At 42.8% G+C, this 26,741-nt stretch overlaps 1 protein-coding gene across 3 annotated transcripts in view; it reads left to right on the top strand.

Annotated features, from left to right (window-relative positions):
- The window catches only part of CDH4 (cadherin 4), a 461,862-nt gene that overhangs the window by 366,535 nt on the left and 68,586 nt on the right, over window positions 1–26,741 (top strand). For all 3 annotated transcript variants that reach the window (XM_087750192.1, XM_087750191.1, XM_087750190.1), the window contains 2 exons: window positions 1,684–1,828; window positions 14,674–14,846. In XM_087750192.1, coding sequence (XP_087606318.1) covers window positions 1,684–1,828; window positions 14,674–14,846 — 318 coding nt within the window. The remainder of the gene's footprint in view (window positions 1–1,683; window positions 1,829–14,673; window positions 14,847–26,741) is intronic.

Consider the following 26,741-nt stretch of genomic DNA (forward strand, 5'->3'; position numbering starts at 1 on the left):
AAGAGCATTACAAGTAATAAAACACAAATGGTACGTCCTGGAATGAAAACGAAGTCAGACTTCTTCAGTCTTTAAAGAAAAAGTGCTGCTTAACTTCCTTTAAAAAAACTGTTCTTCTCCCAGCTCATTTCATGTGGCAGTTCGTTCTCTTTACTTGATTAAATGTTGATCCAGCCCATCCTAATAGCGTGCAGTTTCTTTTGTTAAGCTTTGGACTTCTGAATGCCGTACGTGAAGGAGAAGGTTGCATCAATCACAGCACAGCGAGAGCGAAAGACGGAAACCAGTGCTAATGCAATTAGCACATTTATTTGTCATGCATCAGAGGAGCTAGAGACCTCCTTGGCACAGGAGCTCTGACTCCCGGCAGCGTCCTGATGGCCTGGGGAGCTGCTGGGAGGGACAGAGAGGCCTCCTGCCCTCTGAAGGCACGAGCTGGTGTGTGTCGGCACGCCCGCGGGGCTTGTAGCAAACAAAATGCTCACCGCGGGGTGGTGGGTAGGTCCCCTGTCCCTCAGCCCCGCTCTTCCAGCCAGCCCCTTGCACCAAGATAGCATCCTCTGAAGCCTTCGTTCTTCATCCTGCCAGCCTTGCGGGATGTCACGCAGCCGTCCTGAGCGCCGTCGCCGATTTTCGTGGCGGTGTGGGGGTTCGGCAGTGCTCACTGGTGCTGAAATGAAAAGGGGTGACAAACAAAATCCGCAGCGCTCGCACCCAGGCGATGCCTCTCCGCCGCCCAGCCATCGTCAGGGGCTGTGCAGCCCTTCCCTCGCTTGTCTTTTTTTTTTTCTGCAGCCGACATCGGCAGCTCCGTTCAGCGCACACCATTTAGAGTAGCCATCTGTTCCCTTTAATGAGAAAGCTATCCATTTTTTTCACCTGATTACTGATTGTTCCAGACTATTGTTGATTGCTTTGTTTTATTAATTACTCATTTTGACATGCTGTATCTGTCCCTTTTGTTCAGCAAACAGATGCTTTTGTTTTCGAGTATTATTGCTGATGGTTATTGCTAATAAGATAAAGCCACAGTTCCACTTTAACTGGGGACTTAACACTGTGGCTCTGGTTATTGTAGTGCTTCATCACTGGATATTTTAGTTAAGCCTGAGAAAAATACTTCATTCTTAGTGCCACAGGGGCTCCCATCGTTTGAAGGGAAGGGACTTTTTTTATGTCTTTTGGTCCATAGAGCAACAGGGTCGGTAGCTGTTGCTGTTCCTAGAAACTGTGATTAAACAAAGAAGAAACAATACTAACGCCATTCTGAAATCTCTTCGCTTATTAATCCCTGTTTCCCATAAGAAACCTCTGAAGTCAAACTTACTTCCAAACAAAATTTGCTTTTGAGATTGTCAGACGAGGTTCACACGTCTCAAAAATTAAAATATAGTGGTCTATTAGCAGTGAAGGAGATAGCATCACTATACTAGAGTTAAAGCGTTTCCACTGACAATTGCTATTTTAAAATATTATTTCAATATTATGTTATGCCTTGAAAAAACGTCTGTGTGTAGAGTCTAGATGGAAACCACGTTGCTGCTTTCTGCTGGAATTAGACACCCGCTCAGTTCAATTTTGAGAAAGTATTTATGAGGTGAAGTCAATTCCTACAAAACATGGTCTCTTATTCTGCGACAAATCCAATTGCTGATATTATGCTTTCATTGTGCTTATTCCCAGCTCCGGGCTCATGCGGTGGATATGAATGGAAACAAGGTGGAGAATCCTATTGACCTTTACATCTATGTGATTGATATGAATGACAACAGACCGGAGTTTATAAACCAAGTCTATAATGGATCTGTTGATGAAGGCTCTAAACCAGGTACAGTTGAAAAAACATCTTAAAGTTATCACAGGCTTTCAAACATTAATCTGGCATGGTGGCTTTGCCTCCTTTTGAAGTAGAGGGAAAGTAGGAGAGGTTTTGCTGTTGCTGGCTCTTTGTTGAAGACTGGTGGAGGTGAGAACAATCTGGCTGGCAGCGCTCTCTCTGGATGCAGAGAAAGTGGAGACTTAGGTTAGAGGGATCCTGGATCCTGTGGTCCCTTCCTAGATGTGGAATTTGCAAAAGCAGCAGTTTTTGTAGAGTAATTCTCTGTATTGCCATTCTCACACGCTCGTTACCCATGTACAGGGCTGTCATTCTAACTACAGAGTACTGAAAGCAAACCCGGCAGTGGCCTTTCGCTGACCCTGTGCCTGAAATGCTGAATGTCTGCCTCCTTGATATTTAATCCAGTCATTTGCAAACTCAGTATCTGGCACCCAGTCAGACTCCAAATAGGTCTGTGTCCCAAAGTGTGAAGAAAATACTTTCCTCTTTGGGGCCTGATGCAAACCTACTGAAGTGGGAACATTCCTGCTGAAATCGCTGGCTCATCCTCTGTCCCCATGGACTTTTCTTACAGAGGGTGAAATGGGGAAAAAAACAAAGTACACGGAATACAAGTGATAATTTTTATGTTAACATGTTTGTATGCTTGGAAAAATATACAATTATAAGGGTCTTCAATGTTTTCTTTTCAATTATATTATTGATTTGTTATTTAAGGGCAGTGTAACCCTGCAGTTTCCAATACGGTAGCAGCTTGATTTTAGCTTATTGCTGAGCATAACTAATATGAGTGTATTCATTCTTTAAACAGAAATTATACTGTGAAAACTGTCACCAGTACATTTGCAAGTCTCCTGAAATCGGAGGGAGATTTTTCCAAGACAAATTTTATCCTCGGTTGTTTGCCAGCTGAGGGGTTAAATACCGCGTGACTTTGTTTTCTGTCAGCAAACATTTATCATGGCTTCTCCGCTGCCTGAGGTGTCATAGGAAGGTCTCCGGTGGCCACTGGTTTTAACAAGGTGATTCACAGTCGTGATTGATTGTCTTTCAGCATTGTGAGGAATGGGCTGCTGTGGTGTCACGTAGTGGGGACAGAACATGACGTTATTTTTGAGGAAAGGATAGGTACGGCTCCCTTCCTGATATGCTTTGGGAGGTGACGTATCAGCTTCAAAGTGCTGATCCTGGTCCTGCTCGGCAGAAGGGATGCGAGAAGTCCCTGGGCTGATGGCTCTAACGACATCTTCCCGGAGGATTTTCCAGCCCTCATTTGAAGGCCACTTTGGGGCATATCAAGGTTTGAAGATTGATACAACATTTCCATAGCAAATCAAATTTCTTACATCTTATTCTAGGACAGATCAATATTCAAAGTGTTCCCAAATGTTTTAAGTAGCTCTGCTCATTTGTGTGAAAGAAGCAGTAAATTGCATCCTCTTCTTGTCTGAAATCCAGATAAGCCTTTGAGCTATTAAATCAGAACAGGATAACTTTGCCTACGAAACACTTGTGCCTCTGCTTCTACCACTGATTTTTGGTATTCTGTATCCCAGGCTGGAGTGCTTGCCTTTAAGGCAGGTAGGTAGAAAGCAATCTGGTTTTATTCAAAAGCAATTACATTTGTCTTTGATGTTTTGCGTTTTTTTTTTTTTCTCTTTCCTGTTTAATCGGTATTCTTTTAAAGGTTTATATTACTATTGAATTTCTGTTCTTTGCTTTTGTAGAACCTCCTGGGAAGTTGGGTATCTGAGGCCCTCATTCCATGTACTGGGCAATAAACATCATCAGGTGTCTTTGAGAAAGGGATAGAGAGGTCATAGAGGTACTGTGGGTGTCTGCGTGCTCCTCCTTTGCCTCCAAGTTATGTATCCCTATTTTGTGTAGAGACACGTCTAGACAATGCATTTAGCTAAGCATTGATCTTGCAGGGATTTGGAAACTTTTTTATAGTTCAAGATGCTTCAGACTATTATAATAACAAAGGAGGTACCACACCAGCCTTTGCAAGAGAAAAAATATGTGGGCAGAATTCATGATCATTTGTGGCAATGGTCGACAAATGAAAGACATTACATATTCTTAGAGGTAACACCAGAATGTGTTCAGTATTGATTCAACAGTAAGTTATATATGTATATGCATCTATAAATATATATGTGCGTATGTGTGTATATCCATGTATAAAGTACAGATTTGCTTCAAGCAAACTGAAAAATCTTATTATATGTTACAGGAGTTCAGCATTCATTTTCCACTGTTCATTGCTATTGAACTATGCCTGAGGGCTGAAAATGCTTCCCTGGATATCCTGTACAATTGTTATTTCTCACATCTTCCATATGCCCATTTATAATGGCTGTGATTAAAACTGCAGTCTTACTCGGTTACCACAGTATCTGCAATGTTCTTGATAATTCTGCACAACTCTTATGAGAAAAGTAGCTAGAGTATTCGAGTATCCCAAATAAATGCTGACTCCGAGGGCAGCTAGTGTGAGCAGCCAATGACTGTTTGAAGTCAGTAGGAATTTTGCCCAGATGTAAAAAAAAGAAAAAAGGGACATATGGAGCTGAAGCTCTACCCATGGAAATTTTGCAGAGCAAGACGGTCAAAAATACACTGTTAAGCACAGACTGAGCAGGGCACAGTGACCTTGAGCTGCAGGGAAAGCCCCTGTAAGGCTTTAGCAGGATCAGTAGAGCAGATCCCGTTGCAAGTGAACAGGAAAGGGCTCTGCGGCACTGTCGCAGCACGCCCCGGGGTGCGGGGAGAGCGAAGCCATCCTGCGCGCAGGCGCTGCAGGCAGGGCCGGGCCTCCGGAGGATGCTGCACCACCGAGCGCAGCGTGGTCCCCTCTTAGCGGCTAGGATGCAGTGAGCTGGAAGAGAGCACTGTGCCTCATCTCTGACCCTGTAGGACAGCTGCAGGTTGTGCCTGACCACAGCAGGGGATGGAGGTTGGCCAAGATGGGACCTACTGACTGCAGTGAGTGAACCAAGCAAATGGGAATGCAGGAAGGATGGGTACTCCAACCTGCGGCAGGGTGTGATACTGCTGGGCACTTAGCTTCCCATGGAAGAAGCAAGTTTGCTTTAGCCTCAAATACAAATATCCTTCAAAGGGGATTGTCCAAGAGCCGGAAGAATTGGCAGCAATGTGAAGAGACTCATTAGAGACAGTCTGATGGGGTTTAAGTGAAGGGGCTTCCCAGGCTGCAGAGCACTCAGGCTGCCGGGGTTTCCAAGGAGCATGCTCTCTGCGGTGTGCAAGTCACATTAAAGCAACCCTTGACAGGAACAGAAAAGAAATCATCGAGTATTATTAATTATAATAGCTTGTTGTTGCTGGTTAAGATTATAATAACTTAATTGAAATAGTGTCTTACACCGTAGCATAGTGTTCTTGAAATCGGGAGCTCATTCTTGTGGAGTAAAGTTCTCTGTAGTGTGAACACGTGTGTCACCGCCTGGCCCCTTTACATCCTCAAATGTGCGCTGGCTCTTAAACTGAATTGCATTTCTTTTTCCTTTTCTGATCCTCTCTGGAATTTTAATGCATTTCCAGCTTATCTAGCCTAAGGTCATGCAGCTGGGCAATTTAAATGTGTAAATGCAGACCCCTCGAAAAATGCAGAACAGGAATAGTGATGCAGGATTTTCTTTGCCACAGGACCGTCTTTCTTCCTTACTCTTCCCATCCACGAGTTGTTTTGATTTAAAGCACCACTGTTTGAAAGTGTATCTTAAAAGACCATGTTTTACTCATATTGAATAATGTTCTGCCTCTTTGAACTTTGCCTCTATATGAAGAACACAGCCAAGTTTTAAAAATGCAGCTGCAAGCTCGAGCTGAAATTCCCCTGGTCCCTCTGGCAGCCTTAATCAGCAAAGTTCTCCTGGAGCTGCAGAAGTTGCCTTTCAAGCACTGATAAAGTGGGACGGGTTGCACAGCTTCGCTGCCCAACGCCGCCTGCCCTGCGAGGATTTTGCTGCCCTTTCAAAGCCCACATCTCTGAGCCGTGCCACGAAGCTCCACCGCCTTACGGCAGAAAGGAGCTGGGGCTTGGGGTGGGTTTTTCCCCTCTGTACAAAACCAATTACTGCCTGCCATGAGCCCGGCCCCTGCCCTTGTACCGCGGGGCTTGCAGCATCCCAGGGGTGTCCTTGCAGAGTGTTGTTTCAAAAGAAATTCTACAGTTTCAAAAAAAAAAAATTGCTCGATAAGATAGAATGAAAATGCTTAAATGTAAAAGCAAAAAGGGGATTTAATTGCAAAACAACAATGCGATGGAGAAAGATTATTTAGTTTTGATATAACCAGCACAAAATGTACCTTACGGTAGGATGTGGATGTCTTACTTAACTGAAGCGTTCAGTTCTGAAAAGGTCAATGTGAAATGCTCCGCAGTGACTCCAGTGCTTTGCTCTGGGTTGTATCTCTTTTGTTTTAACAGAAAGATTGTCAAAAATTAACACATCTCTCCAAAACAATTTGTTCCTGTCAGACTGGCCTTTTCCGTTCCCATTCATCCTTTCCACTCCACTAACTCTCTGGATACATCTTGGTCCCTTTCAAGTCAAGAGCAAAAGTCCAAGTGCTTTCTTTTAAACTAAGGTTTCATCCGGCTCCGTCTTTCTCGTGGTGTTGTGTAGGGTAGTTTACTCCTGCCACCCTCCCTGGGTGTGAAAGAGTGCTAAGTATGGACAGTCCTCCTAAATAAAGGAATATTAGTATTTCTTACATGAGAAATGTTGTAATTTAAAATTTCCCCATCTCCTCCTGATTTCATGGAACTCTGATACAATAATTGTTGATAGCGTGCCACATGAAAAATTAAATAGCTGGGAGCCAAATCTATATGTGGCAAATTGAGTTAAAGAAATCTCATAAAAATAAGCAGTATATAAAAAACCCAAGGATTTTAAAAGCCGATTATTCTACTAGTGTCCCAGTTTGTTTATTTTATTTATATGCCAGCAGAGATTCCCTCAGAGATTAACACCATGGACTAGTGCACAGATGGGGCCAGAAACTTGAAAGTCATCTGAAAATTAAGAATTTAAATCTTTAGCCTCAGTGATTTGAACAGAAAGCCAATTATGACGCTGAATTAGTTTTCAAACTAAACTGCAATTTAAGGCTTGTGAAATTAATCTTTTAAGGCATATAGTTGCATTTGTGTGTGTATATATATATACACATGTGGAAAATTTGGATTTTGCATTTCTGGCTTGTTCCTCTTCTCCAGCCTGACAGTACGATTCATAAAGAGATGCCTGGTGTCCTGCAGGTTGTTCTTTCAGTGAAGGAGCAGGGCGGGTGTTGCCAGGTGGCAGGGGAGGAAACGAAAGCAGCAACACCTGAGATCCAAAGAGAAGATGCTTCATTTTTTTAAAATTAATAGGACAGCGAGTGAAAACCCTTTTTTCCATTACAAACCATTCCAAAAACACCATAGTGCTGCTTATAATTAAAATGTTCAATATTGTTTTACCAGCTTGGAGGTAGATTGATTTTAGTACTCTCTATTTAGGAAGGTCTTAATTCAACAGAGCACCTGAAGAGGTTCATGGACCTGGGCTGACTCGGCTGCTGGCGGTGACGTGGCACGGGGAGGCCAAGGCGTGGGCCCGGTGCCCGGTCCTGCTGGTAGCACGAGAAGCTAGAAATAATGCAAATGCTGTATGTTTCAGAGAGATCATGTAAAGGTAAAAGCTTTAAGAGCCAGGGTAGTCTCAACAGATTCTCCCAGTTGCCCCAGAGCTCTTCACAGGTTGGGTGCATGACTTCTGGGTTCATCCCAAGCCTAAATACATGGATCAATGCAGTGCCATCTCCTGCAGCTTGGGTAGGTGCTACTCTTGTCCTTCCACTTTATATGCTATTAAAATGGCTTTGTCCAGCCTGACTCTATTTTTGCACACATTACACACAGATGTAGGATACACAGTATTCTTTTTTAAGTTCTTTTGCTCAGCCAAGCACAATTTTAAGATAAGAAATTGTTTTTCTGCAGACACATGTGGTAGTGCCTTCCATTTTGTTTCGAGGTGAGTGGTTATGAAATCTGTGCTCTTAATTTCCTTTTCAGAAGCATCCAGTCCCAAGAGCAAGGAAGTGAATTATAGCACTGTAGGTGAGAAAAAATGCAAATCCCCAGACTGATGGTTTTTCCGTCCAGAAGAAATGGCCAAGTTGATATAAAGAAAAAAACGTGGAAATCATGTTCTGAGACCACTCTAGAATAGAGTTACAGCACTGCAATATTCCATTCTCTGCCTCCTTTTAACCAGCAGTTACAAATAACAGAGCATTATATATATTACAGTATTTATTTTCTATGATATGATATTATATTACATTGTATTATAATATATTGTATATAATTATTATATTACTTTATAGTATATTGCCAAAATTGAAGGATTGGATTCAAGCCTCGCGGAAGGTGTGTTAAGTCTCAGGTTTTGTGCAGCTGGGTCTGCATGATTTCACTAGTTGCATATGCCTTCAGTTAAGCATGAAACCTAGCTGTACTTCTAAGCACAGTTCGGTGGTGGTGTTCAGGATATCCTGTCCTGAGTCACGCTTTCTCAATTTTTTGAATTTGCCCCTGGGAATCGAGAGGATTCATCTGCAGGAACTCAGCCAAGCTAAGGCTCATTGATTTATGCAGTCAAAACTGTTAGCTCAGAGGCTCACTGTGCTTTTGCCTATCTTGAAGTTTTACCTCTGTTATTTCTCTGCGGTACACGGGGTCTCGGTAGGCTGCAGGCTGCTGTACAGGAGTTATCTTCAAACCTGGCCATGCCCATGTGTATGCTGCATTCAGAGCATCCATTCGTTTTCTCTCTGGAGATAGTTATTTCATTTTTAACAATAAGAAGGTATTATTTCAGTTCCGGGTGACGGCAGCCTCTTCGGCTTGCTCAGTCATCTCTCCAGACCCACTTGCTCTGTTCTCATTAGGCTGACTCTTGCCTTGTTTGAGGCTGAGAATCTGATGTCTCCGCTAATTAGGAAGTGGCATCCTTTATGAATTAGGTTAGCTGCTTGAAAGGTCAAAATTTGCCAATGATTACAAAAATAACGGTGAAAGAGAACGACAGTAGCTATCAGTTAGGACTGAGGAAGTATCATTCAGAAGGAAAGTGCTGTTTCTGTTTGGTTTTCTATCTAGAGCATGTGGGATGCAGTTAAATTATAACTTGGTTTTGACGTCTTTGCTTTTCTAGCATGCTTTCGGTTCCTGAGACCTTGTTGCGATGAACGAAGTCACTTAAAGGGTGAAGTGTTCCTATTGTGAATAGGGGCATGAGATTCCCGGCCTCTGTGGGGAAGAAAACTAATATCGGGAAACTCGTCTGAAGTGAAAATTTTATTTTTAGGAAATATTGTAAATTTTGTATTGCTTTTCAGTATTTAGTCTTCCCATCAACAGTTACTGTCTTCTCTTTATCTAGCATCGGATGCAGAGTATTCACTAAGTGAGCTTTCCAATTTGGAAAAAAAAAATAGGAGGAAGGGGAGGTTTCCATTAGTACAAAGCCATTATTAACTTGGGTTAATGAAGATCTAATGTAATACAGCCATCACCACATGTCTGCACATAATGATTCAATCCTTTTCTACGGGGGAATGATTAAATTAAGTATCTTGTAGGTCAAAATTAGACTGAGAAGGTTAACCAACCTTTAATGATTCTGCAACCATTTACCAGCCATTAAAAAACATAAACTGTAAGATAAAGCTAAACAGAGGATCAGCATTATCAGTAAAAACAGGATGAAGTTTTAGCTTTTTCTCTTTATATCACCTGAGTAGACAGAGAGGATTGTGTATTTTTATAGCGATATGTGGTATAAAGGGCAAAGTGAAAGGTTGTTTTATCTTTTTTTTTATTTGGATTCCTGATAAGTGTCCATTAGCCCTTTCTTTTAACATGCATTAAATCTAACTAATGGATATCAAACCAGCTTAGAAAAATGGTAATTATAAAGCAATTGTAATAAAGACTTCGGGAGCACAACTGTGCCAAGGTATTGTTTGTATGCCTTAAAACCGTGAAAGCTCAGTCTTTACGGAGAAACGCAGTTGCATAGATGGGAGAGCAGAGATTGCAGACAACGTGATGTGAATTAGCAGTCCTTGGCATGCTTTGGGACCGTCTGAGCTAGGAAGAATTGAGCTAATTCTCAGATTCCAGAGTGATTTGGGGGAGACATTTGTTTACGACTGTGTGCTTATCTGATTATGCATACGGAGGGCAGCTATCTTTCTTGGTTTGCTTCTGTTTTTTACTTAACGTGTACAGATCGAATGAGATACAGTGAACCTAACAAGATCTTTTTGCGGTCTTTTACAAGCAGATGCAATTAATTTTAAAATTGATAAGCAAAACCGAATATACAGGTAAAAATTATCTCTTCTTGCTTCCATCCCCCCAGATTCTGTAAGGTTTTATTTTGCCTATCCTGTAGAAAGCTTAATTAATCTAATGGGAATATTTTCCATAAGCGGTGCTTTCAAGCATCTCTCTCATGTGTCTTGTTCACTGTTAGATTGAAACAAAAATATCTCATTTGACAAAATAACATCTAGGAGATTGCGGTCTCTGGGAAATAAAAGAGAATGCCCTGTGAAGTTGCAGGTTCTTGGGGTCTTGCCTTTTATTGATAGATCTTCATCATGCTTTACATTAATTTTAACTCAGGTGATACATGAACTTGGCACATTAGTTAATGAAAGCTAATGCACAGTAATCTTGTCATGTGCATGATAATTCAATCTGCTTCTCGGAAGAGCTGTTTAACATCCAATAAATTTGATTTGATATTGACATGATGTACTAGGTTAGGTATTTTATTTAACATACCGTGTGCCTGATTTGATGAGAAATGTTTTTCTTTCAACGGGTTATCTACCTGAGTTAGTAGGCCAGGTGTGTAGTTTAATACAGTTATATCAAACACCGTCTGGAGTGGGTATTCGTTATGTGAAATGCTGCGCAGACTGGGGCAAATTCCCAAGTTTCGACACTTCATACATACATTTAATGTTGTCAGCAGGCTCGAGAGCAAGCTCTTCAGAGCAGAAAAATAAAGCTAATGCTTCTCTCCCACACTGAAAGCATAAAGTCCCTCTTGCCATGTTTATACACCTATTTTGTAGCGCCATCACAACTGACAGGGTCTGACCCAAAGCTGGGAGAGTACGGCGTGGGGGTCTTGCATGTGACTTGGAGGAGGTTTCCCAGTGTTCCTGGTCTGTAGTAGCTGCTGCCAATCTCTACTCGGGCAGGGTACAGGGATTTAAAGATGGTGTGGTTAATACTTTGATTTCCGCAAAATGCATACAGACGTCCTGCAGGCCAGATTGGGCAGTCTGTACTTTTTCACTTAAACCCTAACAATACCAGCCTCAACCCTCAAGCGTTTAAGAACTGTGCAGTCTGCCACTGTATTTGCCTAATTTGTGTAGTAATTGGGGCTGGATATGGGGATGTATTTCCTTTATTTTAATATAAAGTATATGAAGCTATTTCCCCATGCACAGGACATAGAAACATGACATTATTTACTTTTATAGCAGGTAAATCACCACCAACCATCTTAGTATAGTGGAAGACTTTATATAGCACCCAGAAGATGTTAGCCACTGTAGCAGTATATATGCACATCGCTCTATTGAATATTGTTGTGCACAAATATATGTTTATGTCATTCACTGCAGCACACAGGTATCTAGAGGATACATCTTGCTTAAAGACAGGCTATAAATGTACAGAAAACTGAGTGGAATGTAGGTGGTGAGTGTAGGTCACACCAGCAGATCCCCTGGGAGCAGTCCTCGGGAGTGGTAGCCTCAGCATGGGTAACAGGAGATGCCGTCACGCTCTTATTCTTGGGTCAACATTGCCAGGTGGGAAATGTGTGTGCAGAGGAACGGGAACGGACATATCGGTCACCATCCAGACTGCAGAGAAGAAGAAGTAATTTGCAGCCGGTTTACAGCAGACGGTGGTCAGACAGGCAGCCCCAGGGAGCAGCGGAGAGCCGGGGAAGGAAGCGGCTGCTGCAATTCCATCATGCGCTGCAGAGTGCTGCAGCCACGCAGGGCCCTTTGCAAAGGATGCTTTATTAAGTTACAAGTTAGTAATTAATGCCAAGTTCCTCTCTTTATTTTCTCTGTGGTTGGGTTTCATAATCAAAATTAAAGATATGAGATAGAGAGCAGATTGCCTCTTGAAATACAGCTCCCTGGTGCTCAATTCGTGACTTTAGAGACATTTGTCCAGTCCCATCTCCCTTTATGGGGATGTAGGTCAAATGCCGTTGAAATAATCCTTTTTGCTAGAGCAGATGTGCTCAGTTCAATGCTACACTGCAGAAAAGAAGCAAAAAGGTCAGGGAAAGAGTAAAGGAGACCTACTGTACTACTGCATCCACAGTAGAGCTGCTGTCAGCTCACCCCATGCCCACCACAGCAGCAGCCTGTTGGGTTCCCCTGCCAAGTCGGGAACCCACCATCTCCCACATGTCCTGGTTTATTCTGGAAACCACAGTGCAGTCTGAGAGATCCCAGATGAGGAGGGACCAGAACTGCGGCGTGCTCTCGTCTGAACTTGGTAGCCCCAATAACTTCCCTTTCTGAGTTGTTTCTTGCACTAGAAGTGAATCACGAAATACCACCTGTTTTTTGGAATATGTCCTAAGACTGCACATGTCCTAAAATAGATTCTGTTTTCTTCTTCCACTTCTGTTTTCATTAGCCCCAGGTTTTGACATCCTGTTCAGAGATATTTTCAGTATAGAATGCATTAAGATAACGTAAATTCCAAATCAAACATCTCATTCAGCACATTTCCTATTTAAATTTCTCCTGTGCATTTCCCCTGTACTTATCTAAGGGTTGGCTTCTTTATTTGTATCAGTTGTCTCGTGATAACTGGTTTTGCAAAAGAGCGAAAAAAGAATGCTTGAAGAGAAAGGAGAAAATTGATTGCTTGCGCAGCCTTGTTTCAATTCAGTGTTCCTTCCCTCTCCTGAAGTTTATTGATCGGAAAAATGTTAAAGTTGTTGAATAGTTTGTTTTCATTTCACAAATGTGAACCAGGATTATTGCAGAAAGACAGGAATGTATTCATCATTAGAATTTGCTTTACACATTCATTTATTTTTTAATCTATAATTCTTATTGAACTAAGAAAGCTCACAGGGATATGTATCATCACAGAGAACAAAAAGAGCCTGATTGAGCCAGATGGAAGGAGATCAGCAAAGCACTTTCCACAGTGCAAAAACACAAACTTATGTGTCACTTCTTGCTAATACTGGGAAATGTTGTTTTCCCAAAATTGGGGAAGATGCTGGGGGGGGGGGGGTTGCTTGTGTGCCGAGTGGCTTAAAGACACTTGGCTAGGTTATGAAATTCGGGCATGCTGCAGCCGTTGGTAAATCTGTCCATTTAGAGCATGGGGTATGTTTTTTAACTCTCAGCTTTCTCTGAACTGGAAGCTTGGGAGCTTTGTGACCAAGCTGGGAATCTGGGCTTATTAGATGAGACACGATGCAGTGCTGATGTAGCCACATGTCCTCGAGTTTGCCAGTGGCTCACATATAACCAAGTGGGCAGAACGAACCCAGCTCTTTTTGTAAAACAACGCGTGGCTCCATCTTGAATCAGCTCAGGTTCTTGTTGGGACCGCTTTGCATCTCCTCCAGCACAGCAGGCTCTTAAGTTGGTTCATCCTGTTCAGAGTTCCCGCATGAGCAGCGTTCAAGCGGTACCTTCATCTTTCCATTGATGCTGTTGGGTTTTGATGGTCGCTAAACGAGATTATGTCTGGCTTCACTGTCTCTCTTTGCCTCCCACTCCTCCTTTCAGGTCTCATATCATTAGATTCATCCACTGTTGCGGATTGCTTTTTGTAAGCAGTATGTGTCTGCCCTTTTAGACATTCTCTCCTACCAATATAACAAGTGTAAAGCTGGGCCCTATGAGCTCTGGGGGGTCACAGGACCATGCAGCTGCAGGAGTCCATCCAATCAAGTAACATCTTTTACCCTCATAATGATAATTTCCCACTTTAGCAAAACACCCTGCTGCCAAACTCTAGTGATAATGAGCCTGTCAGTGCATCAGTGCACTCCCAACAGTATCTAGAAAGTAGGGATTGTTTTTTGCAAGGCAAATGAAGACACTGATCATTAGCAAGAAACAAACCGATTCAATACATCGCTGGCCACACATACCAAATCATTGATTTTCTGTCCTGCTGGGCAGCAGCTGTTCCATTTGCACTGCAGAAATGTTTTTTTTTCTCCTGAAGGGGCCAGAAAGGTGGACATTTCTCCAAGAACTGGAGGCAGCAGGCAGTTGCTTCCTGCACTGGGCATGGACATGTCGATGGGGTCCTTCTGAAGCTGCTGAGAAGTCTGATGGGCTTTCCACTGTTAAACTCGACTTCTGAATGCATGTGAACGCAGTGATTGGATGGGAAAAAATCTCCTGTGAGAATCTATATGAAATTGCAGGACAAAAAATGGTGCCCTAAAACTTACAATCACTGAAAGAATTAGAAGTTAATCACAGATATCCTCACATGACTTTTTGCTATATACCAGTTATGTGTAATCAGTATCCTTACAGATCATCTAGTCTCAGCAGTGTTGCGATTTTCATAATCCTCGCCTTGCCTAGCTGGCTGGATTGAAATGGGATGTCTATTCCGTAGCATTTCTGAGTAAAATGCATGACCCCAAGTCAATGGGACTGCAATTTGCTCTGCAATGAGATAGTCCTGATATTTTGTCTTCTCTTGTTCCAAGGTACCTACGTGATGACAGTGACAGCAAATGATGCAGATGATGGTACTACAGCAAATGGGATGGTGAGATACCGAATCGTGACGCAGACCCCACAGAGCCCATCGCAAAATATGTTTACTATTAACAGCGAGACAGGAGACATTGTCACTGTGGCTGCTGGACTTGACAGAGAGGTGAGTTTAAAAGCCATCATACTAGGTTTCCTGTTGTTGAGGGTTGCTGATTTGCAAAGTCCAAATCCTGTCTCAAATACAAAGCCTCTAAAAGTTTGAGCTGAGGCATGGAGATCATGGTCTTTGCTTCTGCAGCAACTGTGGGGTATCATGCCTTTGATGTGATATTTTTGTCTTAATCCATATCAGTCGATGAAACCCTGGGAGAATCTTCAAACTCATGAAGCTGATATTTTCCTTGCATAAATTTGTACAACTCAAAGATGTAGAAAATACTCCAGAAGGACCAGGGGGATGAATAAAGTGGCATTTGTCCCCCTTCTGTCAGGGGACAAATAAACGCCATACATCTATAGCCCTTTCTAGACCTGTCTCGCTTAGTTCTTTGCATGTTATCTTTGGAAGCAGTTACACAGCCTATACTCAGCACGCTTTGCGTGTTTCATGATGGCATCCTTATGTCATTTCCAAACTAGGAAGATGTCTTCCAGTGATTTTGGTTTTGTGTGAGGTTCTGCCTTTAGTACCTCTTCTTTCTGGTATTTTACAATGTACAGCTTTTCCAAATGCAGAAGCATACTCTGCTAGTGTAAGCTATATAGTATGATTCTCAGAGCTCTGCCTTCTCTAGTTGTGAGTATAGCTCAAGGAGAAGGCATTTGTACCTCACACATTAAACAAAAATGAGTGTAGCATCAGTGGTGGGTTGGAGTGACCTGGGAAGGAGGGGACGGGAGCGAAGGGAGGGGGGGAACTTAAGTTCTGTGGTTTTTCCCATGGGACTGTGTGGTTCGTGGAGTGTCACCTGTCCAATGCAATTAGGAGATTTGATCAACTTGTAAGTGATGGGAAGGATCATTTGTTCATTGAACAGCCAGCCACAGATAATATGGCTATGCAGCAAATATGAAAGTAAGGACTTACATAGTCCCAGGCTCAGATGTTTAACTTCAAGCAGCCCCCAGAGGTAACAAGTCCAGTGAAATCCATTTTGAGAGAGCCCAATGTGCTGCATTTCTGAGAGAAGGCACCAAAAACTGGTTTTGTTCTTCCTTTCCCTCCTTTTCTCCCCTGTGACCGATGGCAGGGACAGAGCAAGCGGGAGGCCCCGCGTGTGGGCTGGTGCATGGGTTTCCTGCGTGCGACACCAAACTCAGAGGATTGAGACCCTCCAGCACTTCAGAGATTTTTTTCCCTTCCACATCAGCCCCGGTGGCACTTTTTTGGCCCCGCTGCAGAGCGCTCTGCTGAACACCGGCAGACAGGCATTGCTCTGCCGGGGTTTGTGTCCATTTCATTCACATGCCTGAGCCGCTTTTTTGCTTCAGAGCTGCACGGCGGCTTTGGGAGGAATCCCGAATGCGGCTGCAGAGCTGCCGCTCAGGATGGATAAAAGCACCAGCAGCAGCTCAGCAGCAAGCGGAGTGCCCCGGGGCAGCCGGCGGGACCAGCACGGGGACCCGGGCCACTGGCTGGGAACAGCGCAGATTTGGGGCTTGCCCAAGGCAGAGTTTCAGGGCGAGCCAACCCGGGGGGAGACGCTGCGTGAAACAGCTTTTCAAGGAGAAGGTGGGGTGAGCGGAGAGCTTTCCAGATGTGAAGACAAGAAGCAGAGCTGGGGGAGCAGGAGGAGCACCACAGCCTGCTCCTTCCCACCTGATGTGGCAGCATTGCAAACGCAACCTAGGGCAGATTTGACCTTTCCTTGCTCTTTTTATTTAGAGAACCGGAAAGTTAGCTGAATCTTAAGCAGGTAGATTATCCTAGGCAATGCTGAAGCCTGCAGTGTGCTTGCAGTTGAAGACGAGAAACAAGTGCTGTAGAGATTGCTGGCAGCCCTCGGGGGGACGGTGGCAGAGTACGCCGAGGAGGGAACTGAATTCTGGCAGGAAAATGCTAATTTTATGGAAATGACAGAACTATTATTGCCCCCTTGACATCAGTGGGGGCCAGCATTTTAATGGAGGGCTTTACGGGTAGAGAAAGGTCATCGGTTTGTATTAATTTCAGAGACGTAGATTGGGATAGCTTGGTGGGAGAGAGGTTTTAATCTCAGCAAATCAGCTGAAAAAGGAGGCAGGTGATAATTAGGGGGAAAGGGTAAGGCAGAACAGTCGTCTTTTTTCAGGTTTATCTCATTGCGTCTGAAGTATTTTAAAAATTTGCAGGGGAATCATATGCTTCACGTGAGTTCCCCTGTTGCACTGAGTCTGGGAAATCCAGGCAAGCTGGCACGTTGTATCTGGAAATACGGTGTTGAGCGTCCCAAGCTGAGTACCAGGTTGGGCAAGGGACGCTTGGATCAAGGCAGAACAACCAGCTCTGGGCACAGTCCTGGGGCTGCCCTGAAGGTACGGGACACGCTTCTTCCCAGCGCTCTCTGCTGTGTTTCAGGATTACATCTGGAATTGGCAAAAGTTTCTGGTTTATTAACATAAAATTGTATTAGGTCTAAATTGAAAAATGTGTTTAAGCACTCCCATAACTGTACCACAGATTGTTTTTTTGTTTTTGTTTGTTTTTCCTGAAATCTTGAGAAAGCTATTAGAGGAGTAAATTTGGTTTTGCTGCTGACATTTTCTTGTTGTTAGGAAAAGGAGCCGAAGAGCAGTATTTGGAATGCAGATTTGTGTAAATTAAAATGTTAACAAATCTGACCTATTCAGCTGAAACTACTACAACCAAGATAAATTCCCTGGATACCAGTTATTTCTCCAAATGCTTATTGACACATTTATCAGTGCCTGTGACACTATTATGTTAAGCTGTGTTGAAACAGAACCAGATTTTCAGTCTCCATTGGACCCTTCTACCTTGCTCCTGCAATGCAAAGGCGCCTCAAAGCAGGCGCGAAAATAACTGTCAAAGCTATTCCCTATCTGAGAGACAGATCCCTGTTCAGATCCAGCATTTGTCTTTCAGAGGGGAGAAAAGTCACTTCAGAACTGGGGTTTCTAGCTCAGCATTTCTGTTGCATGCTCATTAAATGAGACTTCCCGATGCTCTCAGCATCTCCACTTAAATATTGGTTCTTTACTGGTTTCTTACGTTACCTTCAATTCACAAAATGTCCGAGAAACTGGACGAGGTGTTCCGGCTTGTCTTGTGTCATGAGAAGTGTTTTGGTTAACCTGCAAGAAACCTATTTTAAGACAAATTCATGTAGTTTGCTGCTGTTTCTAAACCCTCATTTCCACAAACCGAGGCGGAAATTAAAAACTCGGCCTCTCAAATTGTGCTAAATGTGTCTGACGCTGAAGATAGCAAAATGAAAAGCGAAGGTATTAAAATATTGATGGCTTTAAAGTTATCTTACCTGGTTCCCAGTAATCTGGATGTAAATATGGTCACAATGCTGTGTGTCCATTCACTCATTACGACTGCGCTTAATTGAATGGATCCCCAAGGAAGATAAAGATAATTGGACTGCACTTCATAAAAATTATTAAAGGAGGACAGTTTAACAACAGCCTGATTTAAGCTCCTGGATGCCTAAGGGTGAGAAATGCCAAAGGTGGAACAAAGGCACATCTATCCCTTGAATTAATAGGGAAAACGATAGGGATTTAGAGTGCGCCAGAGGTTCAAAGGTACATTCAGACAGCCAGGCTCAGATGAAAAGGTTAAAAGCAGATACTTGCTCTAATACAGGAAAACGTCGGGGAAACATAGGAAATCTGTAGCTGATTTAATGAAACTAGGAGGGAAAGATCAGATAGTGGTGGGAGCACAAAATGTGTGGATTAATAGGGAAGGCTATGAGCACGTGAGATGGACAGGTTGTAACAAAGTTCACGGGGTAGGAGGGGACCATGCTAGCTTATTTAATTTATGGCAGGCTGCTGCAGAAATGGGTGGTACTACTAGGAGTTGCTACCCAACTGATAGCTTAATTTAGCAGTGCACCCGAATTCCAGATTTCATTGCTTTTTCTTTTTTTTTCCACTGGGCAGAAAATAACAAGAGGTAAAAAAAGGGTCAGCTGTCCCCAGCTGGGGCTTGGAAACAGGCAGAACTTTCATATTTCTGTTTTCCATTCTGAAAAGTCACATTTCTCCTTATAACCATGCAAAAGGGACCAGATCTGTTCTGCGTGTTTGCTCATTTTGTCCGCTGCCGCTCACGCTGGGGTCCCAAGCGGTGATCGAGCCCAGACTGTCAGTCTGACGGTGAGCTCCTGGTACAGTAATTCAACTCCATCAACTCTTTTGATTTCTCTGGTGGCAGAATATCTGTCTCAGTAGCACAGTAAACCTGCACTGGGGCTATAGTGTAGGCAATATCATCCTCTGAAGAGCTTCTGCTAAATATTTTATGAACATGGACTTTGAGCAAGCAAAGGGAAAAAAAAAGGAATGAGAGAAAAGGAGCTGGTTGATCCCACTCTCTGCTGGCAGGCCAATAAATGTCGAGACATCTCAAATGTCATCCAGGCTTATTGGAGTTAAGAAGTATTTTGGCTCTGCGGTGTTTGTAGTGTAATGTTGCTAACTTTTTGAGATCTCCTTTAGAAAGGAGTCCCTTCCCGGCCCATTCATCTCGTGTTGAAGAAATGAAGAAAGTCAGGAGCTCCAAGTTGCTTCTTCTGAATTTCTATATGTTTATATTTCTTTTAAAAGTGATCGGAGCTCTGCTCCTGCAAATGCTTTTAAAAATACATGAAATCCAATTCTATGATTACTACACTTGGCTTTCCGAAAATGCGATGTTGCTAGTCTTTCTCAAGTGAGTGAAAGATAAAAGGGAGAGCCTGCCAACAACTGAGTTAGTGGCTTATTTTATTTATGAATGAAATGGCAGGATTTTTGTGGGGAAGAGGAAAAGTTCTTCTTATTGGCAGAGACAGTTGATTTCTTTTCCAGCACTCTGGTTTTGGTGCAACTAGACGTTTCTGATAGAGCAGACTTTTGAAATGTTATGTTAAAAGAAAAGCAGTACTATGCTCCTCCAAAAACTGAGCGGGGATTGGTTTTTACCATCTGTGGTAACTATTTTGGGTACATCTATCTCCAGGTCATTGCAGTAGCTTTTCAAAACCTGCTTGTTACTTCATTTCAAATGTTAGCTGGCAGTAAACAAGGCATTGCACTAGTCTATCCATTGGGACTGCTATAATTCATCCTTTGTGAAATAGTCCCGAAGACAGCAATCTGCTAATTCAAGATTACCTAAATACAGTGGTTTTAATCTGGGCTTGGCTCTTCCAGCCAGCTGATACTGAGTGTAGCCAACAGGTAACAGCCTTGCTTTCTGTACCAGGAAATTTTCCTCTGACAGGAGAGTCCAGCAGCTTTCAATCCTTTTTCCGCCCCTGGAATATAACAAAAGGATTTTATTCTGTTCTGAATTACGGTCGTCTGTGTTAATTATTTCCCCTCACTGCATATCAATGCGATGTTCTGCAAAGCTGCGCCTCCTCCTCTGAGCAGGGCTGGAGGAACATCTGCTGCAGCGTGAGGCTGAAGGATCTCGACACGATACGAGTGATATATGAGTGAATCTGCAGATTATCAATCCTGTATGTGTACTGACGAAATACAAAGAATGAGGGAAAGTGACACCTAAATGGCTTGACTGCATCCTAAGAGTTTGTTTCCCATTTTCCTCACTCAAATTAGCCATCCCCAAGGAGCAGTGAGGACTAATGCAAAATTGGTAAGAGGATGTCACCTTCTGACAGGCACCATCTAGCATGCACCGTATTTGCTATTTGTATCTATTACAGGAGTTCTTTAAAGTGAGAGGGATTCTGGTTTTCATGTTCTCTCCATTATTTTTTCTGGAGAAGAACTAAAACAAGGTTGTTAGATTCTGCTGAACCACAAGGATCTTGCTTTCAAAGATGAAGTTCCTGTATCACTGCAGTAAAACATGCAGAAAAATGCATCCACAGCTGAACTCACAGGAGGAGAACGAGAGTGAGAGATTAGCAATTATTTTGCCAGTGAGGCACATCGGTTTCTGTGAACTTGGACCCCAAGCCCCTGTATTTAGCTTCCAGACTCGCAGGCTCCCAGAGTGTTTTCCAACGACTGAGGTGATGAAGGACTGTAACAGACTTCCAAGGGTAAGTGGCTTTTCCACTTCTCACAGCATTCAGATAATGACTGGAAGTCTTTGTGGACCATGTCTTCAAGCCAGCCATAAACTACTGGAGTCTTAACAGAGGTAACAGGTAAAATACTGTAGCATCCTCTGTACAGCAGCGCAGGCTGTGTGTTTTGTTTGTTCCTTCTAGCCTTGGCCTGAATGTTTCCAGCACAGTTTCCCTTTGCTATTGAGAAGCAGTTTGCCCCAGCAGTGTCACACAGCGGGCTCTGCCCTCGCTGTCCGCCTGGCTGCTGCGCACCATCCCGGGGATTTGTGGAGCGCGAAGTCGTGCTGGGGGATGAAAGCCGCTCTATAAATGTCATTCATCACTGAACACTGTGTTATTCCTGATACCTTGTAATTTTTCAGGTCTGTGTAACAAAACTGTAAATACTGAAGCTTTATATATTAATATGCCTGAAATCGTTACTTGAAGATAAAACTGGTTAAATTATTCAGTTATAAAATTATCCCATTTCCACAGCAGCATATGCTGTCAAAGGCAGAGCTGATTAGCCATAAGCTGAATTTAGCCAGTAGATTTATGCTTGATTCTGGTTTATGTTTCTACATAGTACGTAGGACTGATTTGAGCTTGCTCCGTCATTCCAGCATGCATTTCATTTTCTCATTACAGACAAGAATTACCTTTTTCAGCAAATTATGATGAGGAGCACTACACTCACCAGTGAAGAAGGTTCATTTTATTAACCCCATTTAGTGCCTTTGGAAATGCGTCGTGCACCCAATGGAGGGACACTTGTAGTAATTTGAGATACCAGAAGTTAGTAGATGGGGAGGGCTTGAATCTGCTCTGAGCGCTGTTGGTCCAGCATTGCTTAATGGATTCCTCAGTAGTCCTTGTTGCAGGATGGGAAAGATGTGAGCAAAACCATGTCATAGAAATAACGCCATTTGTTTTAATTAAGAAAGGAATTTTGTCAGTGGTTCTGAAGCCTTGTTACACTACCTGGAAAGAATATGTCTCTGCATTTGCGTTTCTTGAATAGCAGCGGCTGTGTGTCTTTCTGGTGGGTGTTTCCAGAATCATCTGTACCTTTCAGTCTTCTGGATGATTGCTGCAACTCACTAAATACAATGCTGTCAATCAGTTTTTAGAGCTTGTGTGTATGGAAAGGGTTTTTTTTTATTATTATTTTTCCTTGATAAAAACCTGATAGCTAGGTAAAATATTATACTGATAGAGGATGGGCTCTGAGCCATGGACCTTGGAAGACAATAGCATGAGTATGTGTTTCACTAAAAAAAAAAAAAAAAACCAAAAAGAGTATTTGGAGATGATAGGAGACACTTTTAAAGAAAAAAAGAGCTTTCCAAAAAAGAGGCTGGTAAATAGCTTGGAAACTGTGGGAGTCCAATGAGTAGATAGGAAAACAGCCATGGTATTTACCTCCCAAAAAAATTTACCAGCAAGATGATTGGGACTCAAATGTAATGGGCTGGAGACCAACTGGTTATACAAATTGCAATGATCTGTTGGCACCGTTTGAATGTGAGTTTGTGTAAGCTCAGCGTAGCTGAGGTTTCATCGGCACATATTCACTCGTTATCCTCCCTGTGCTTAGACACTAATGGCCCTGTCATCACTGGGGGGTTTAGGAAGTTAACAACATTGACAAGCAAAGAGGAACAGTAATGAAGGAAGTAAGACAGCACAACAAACACGTATTTAATCATACTGCCTGGACAAGCAGAGCACGCTTTATGGCCACCTGTATTGCTCGTCCTTGACCGATAGATGTGTGACATTTAATCCTTGACATCTCTGCTTTTGGGGAAGGAGCACTTTGCACGCTCTGGAAAAATATGGCAGAGCAGAGCCTGTTTGGTTAAGCAAGCTGCTCAGTCTGATAGTTTCCATGAAACCTTATCATGCTCTTCCCGTTATTTCAGTCTATGCAACACAAACTCTTTGGGATTCAGAAAATCATGGTCAACCTGTCGCCAGGATAAGCAGTCCTACCAGTTTTTTTAATGCTAATTTTGAACTTGTCTTCAGTAATTCTTTGCTTTGCTGTTGGCACTGCCAAGATGCCGTATTCACAACTGGGACATGCTGTGTCTTCTTTGCCACTCCTCTTGCCCTTTGAAGGAGGAGAGCGTCAGAGCTGTTTGTGAGGGGTGAGGAAGGACCCATGATTTTCTGGCCATGCTGATCCTCTTGAGAAGCTGAGTTCACATTTGCGGACCAGTTGCCGAGGGGGCTTCATCTTTCCTGATGAGACTGACAGTCCCCATGCTACAGCGAAACGTAGCAGAGGAGCTGATGGGCAGCCCACCTCGGCGCCACAGCGCTTCTCTGCAATAAATATCTGACAAGGTGATCTGCCACACACAGTTTGCATTGGTCTTGGCCTTGCTCCTATCTGAGGGCATTTCATTCCCCATCAAATTATATTTTTAATAAAGAGGATCAAATAGAGCAATGGTGCTGCTTTTATCGGTCTAGTTGTTCTGTGAAGTTTTTCACTTTGAGCCCCTGTGCACTGTGTCCCTCTTCTGAAGATGTGCACAGGGTGCTCTAACCACAGAACAGAGAGAATTGGGATATAAAAGTAAACCTACAGCCAGTTTACATCTCCCGTGGAGCTGATTCCACCAAGAATGAGTCCTACCCTTTGGCTGAGACGAAGAGTTTCCTCCCACTCAGACAGTGCATATGGAGCTATTTACTGCCTGCCAGAGTAGCTCCCTACTTTGATTTCTTATTCCTTTTTCCATTTGGCTTAGACTCTCTTTTATACACCTGGCTTCCTTTAAGTATTGCTAGCATTCAGATGCTACAGCCTCTGGAGGGGATTGTACTGATTCACATGTTAAACTGTAATGACTTCTCATTCATATTTGGGCAAGCTGTTGAAGAGATGTTACCAAATTGAAAAGCTACATGATTTGGGGTTGACCTACTCAAATAAAACAAACCTTTGAGTTTAATTGGATCCGATTATAGAGTCTGAGCAAGAATAGGACCGATACCCAACCTAATCAGTTCTTTTAAATGTGGCTATCTTCCGAGCCTCTCCTAGAAGAAAATTCCACATATACTAATAGTCTATAGGCCCTTTCCTTTCTTCACACACATTTTAGTATGTTCAGAGACTTCTGGTACAGTCTGGTTGCACTTGTTTCAAGTCGCTCATGAAATCCCACCTCTGACTACAGTGGGTTGGCTTATACATTATTCAATAGTAAAATCCCAGCTGAAAAGGGAGGGGGGAAAAAAGTTAAGTATCGGAGTGGAAAGCTCACCAGGTCCTTAGCATAATCTCTCTGGTTCAGACCTGCATTTCTTTTTCTAGTTGAGCTTGTCTTACAGTGGAGAATAGTGTATCATTCCAATTTTAGATAGAAGACTACCTGCTCAGCTCAGGCAGATTTAAAGTTTTTCTTCTGGTACATCACATACTTTCCAACAGCCCCTTCCTCTCTCTAAAGGGATTATTGTCTAAATCTGCACGAGGTCAAGTGAAATAATTAAACACAAGCTGGCTCTGCTAATTAACTTATCCACAGACCATTGTCTGTTATTAGCATTTTAAAGGGAGACTTTGTTAACTCTCTTTTCCTAGACCTAGTAGTGTCTTTTTAATAACACCACCCATTCCTATAAGCATCTTTGGCTACATTTCTTACTAAGATGTTATCATCGACACGTTTGCCAGAGCATGAATGAGTTTACAGGATGTTTCAGTCTGCAGCAGCTACTTTTCTTAACAGAGCATAAGAAAAAGGCAGCTTAAATGCAAAGGCATGTAACTGTCAGAAGACCAGATATCGAGTCTTGTATTCTGAAAGTATTCTTAAAATGGAGAGTCATCAGTGTAAACAATGGAGAGACTATTATGTGCTTTGTAAAATATAATTAAAATGGTGATATATCTAGCATCTTATAGCGCATCTCATCAGAGCTTTGGAACCGTGTCAGGATCAGGGAGTATGGAGTTACTGGGGATGTAATACATCCAAAAAGACAGAAATGTGTGCACAGGGAGAAAAATGTGGGAGTTTGCTATTCTGCACCATGAATGCTGTTTAATTCCTCAAGTTCTGCACTAATTAGTATCCCAAAAGGTGGCAGAAGGTGGCTCTTTGAAGGGGAGAACTGTTCTTGTTAGACACTTCTAAGCACCACTAGACTGGCTATAAATAATCACACCATCAGGTACCGAGGTTTGGGATATTCTCCATTCACCACAGGTTGGGAGAGACTCTCCTGGATAAGGCCAGCGAGGTCTCATGTGCAGGCAGGCAGGAGCTGTCTGTTACTGTTCCCAGAATGGCACGTTAAAGCACCTAGGAGCTTGTAGTAGCAGAGCAGTGAGGCAGTTTCTTCTTTTGTCATGGTAACCTCACCTTTTTTTTTTTTCCTAATTTTTAGGCTAAATATTTTCCTTTCAATGCTGTTCTGTTATTCCAATTTTCAAAAATTGTGGGGATTTAGTGTAAGAAATCCTCATTAAGTGGAGTGTGTCAGTACAATGATGTTGAATTCAAGCTATTCATTTTTTGCACTTAAAATGCTTTCTGTTCCAAATGCCTTTCTAGAAAAATAAATGTCGTTTTCTATTAAAGTAAACAGGTCACATACTGAGTGACCTCAAATCTGATGGCTAAAATTTAGAAGGGGAACTAATTGGATAAAAATGCAGTGACTCATACTATCCAGACATTCAATAAGTTGGCCTTTCCAGTCTTAATTTATACAGCTCTCTGAAAAATAAATAGATTGCAGTTTCACATTCACATCAACGTGGAATTAATCTCAGTTTATAAGGAAGACTCTTGTTTTAATGGTTAAAGGTTTGGGTAGATGCCCAAACAGTGGTAAACTGGCCAGGCTGATTTCTGTTGCCTGAGGATGGGAAGCCGGGTTTGTAAGTCAGCAGCGGGTGACTCTTGTAGAATTGGTAAAGCTTTGCTGGTAGATATCTGCTTTTCTAAAGGGAGGGTTTGATACCACCCAAGCAAGCATATGCCAAATAAAATGCCTACTTAGGAAGCGTTGTTTTCACATTCTGAAGGTGAATTTCAGAGAGGTAAGACGACCAGCATCCTTCTCTCTTTACCTCTGTGCGAACCCTGCGGTTTGCCTGCAGCAGAGTGGAGCTGGCCCAGCCATGGAGATCTGCAGCGTTTGAAATATCCTACAATATATTGTATGTCTTTTGCTCACAGGGGAGCTGGTACTGAGACGAAGTGAAGTAGTAGTTGAGAGGATACTCCACGCATTATTCATTCTGGAAGTGGTTTGTTTTGGAGATGTGTATGTTTCTGCAATTATTTTAGCCATTAAACTTCAGGCCTGAAAATGCTTTCATCTTGGCTGATTCCATCTTTTTGTGGCCATGGCAATGCAGAGGAGTGTGATGGGAAATGCATTATTAGATTTGTAAATTATGTGCATTTTTCCCCCCTTGATGTTTGATATCAGAAGACATGATGTTTGACAGAAAAGGTAATGAACAGTATTTGCTTGTAAATCAGCAGCTAGATGTGATTTGAATGAATGCATATTTGAGCATAAAGAGAAAATCTGAAAGGGTTACCAGTGCTCCTCACTATCGGAAAATCTCCCGGAGGGTGAGAAGCGGAGGCAGCTTCCATCAGCCTGTGCTGGGGAGGCACTGAATGACTGCAGGACTTCAACATACCAACTGTTCACAAAGCAATCGCTGCCCCGACTGTGGTGCATATAAACCTATCTAAACTGGCTTTCCACGAGCAAGCTTCACTAGCGCTAGTAACACAGCTTGAAGACCAGGGCAACGTGCAGGACGTTGGATG

The sequence above is a fragment of the Nipponia nippon genome, unplaced genomic scaffold (genome assembly GCF_047370975.1).
Source record: "Nipponia nippon isolate SJK-2023a ecotype South Korea unplaced genomic scaffold, ASM4737097v1 scaffold_13, whole genome shotgun sequence".
Classification (NCBI taxonomy): domain Eukaryota; kingdom Metazoa; phylum Chordata; class Aves; order Pelecaniformes; family Threskiornithidae; genus Nipponia; species Nipponia nippon.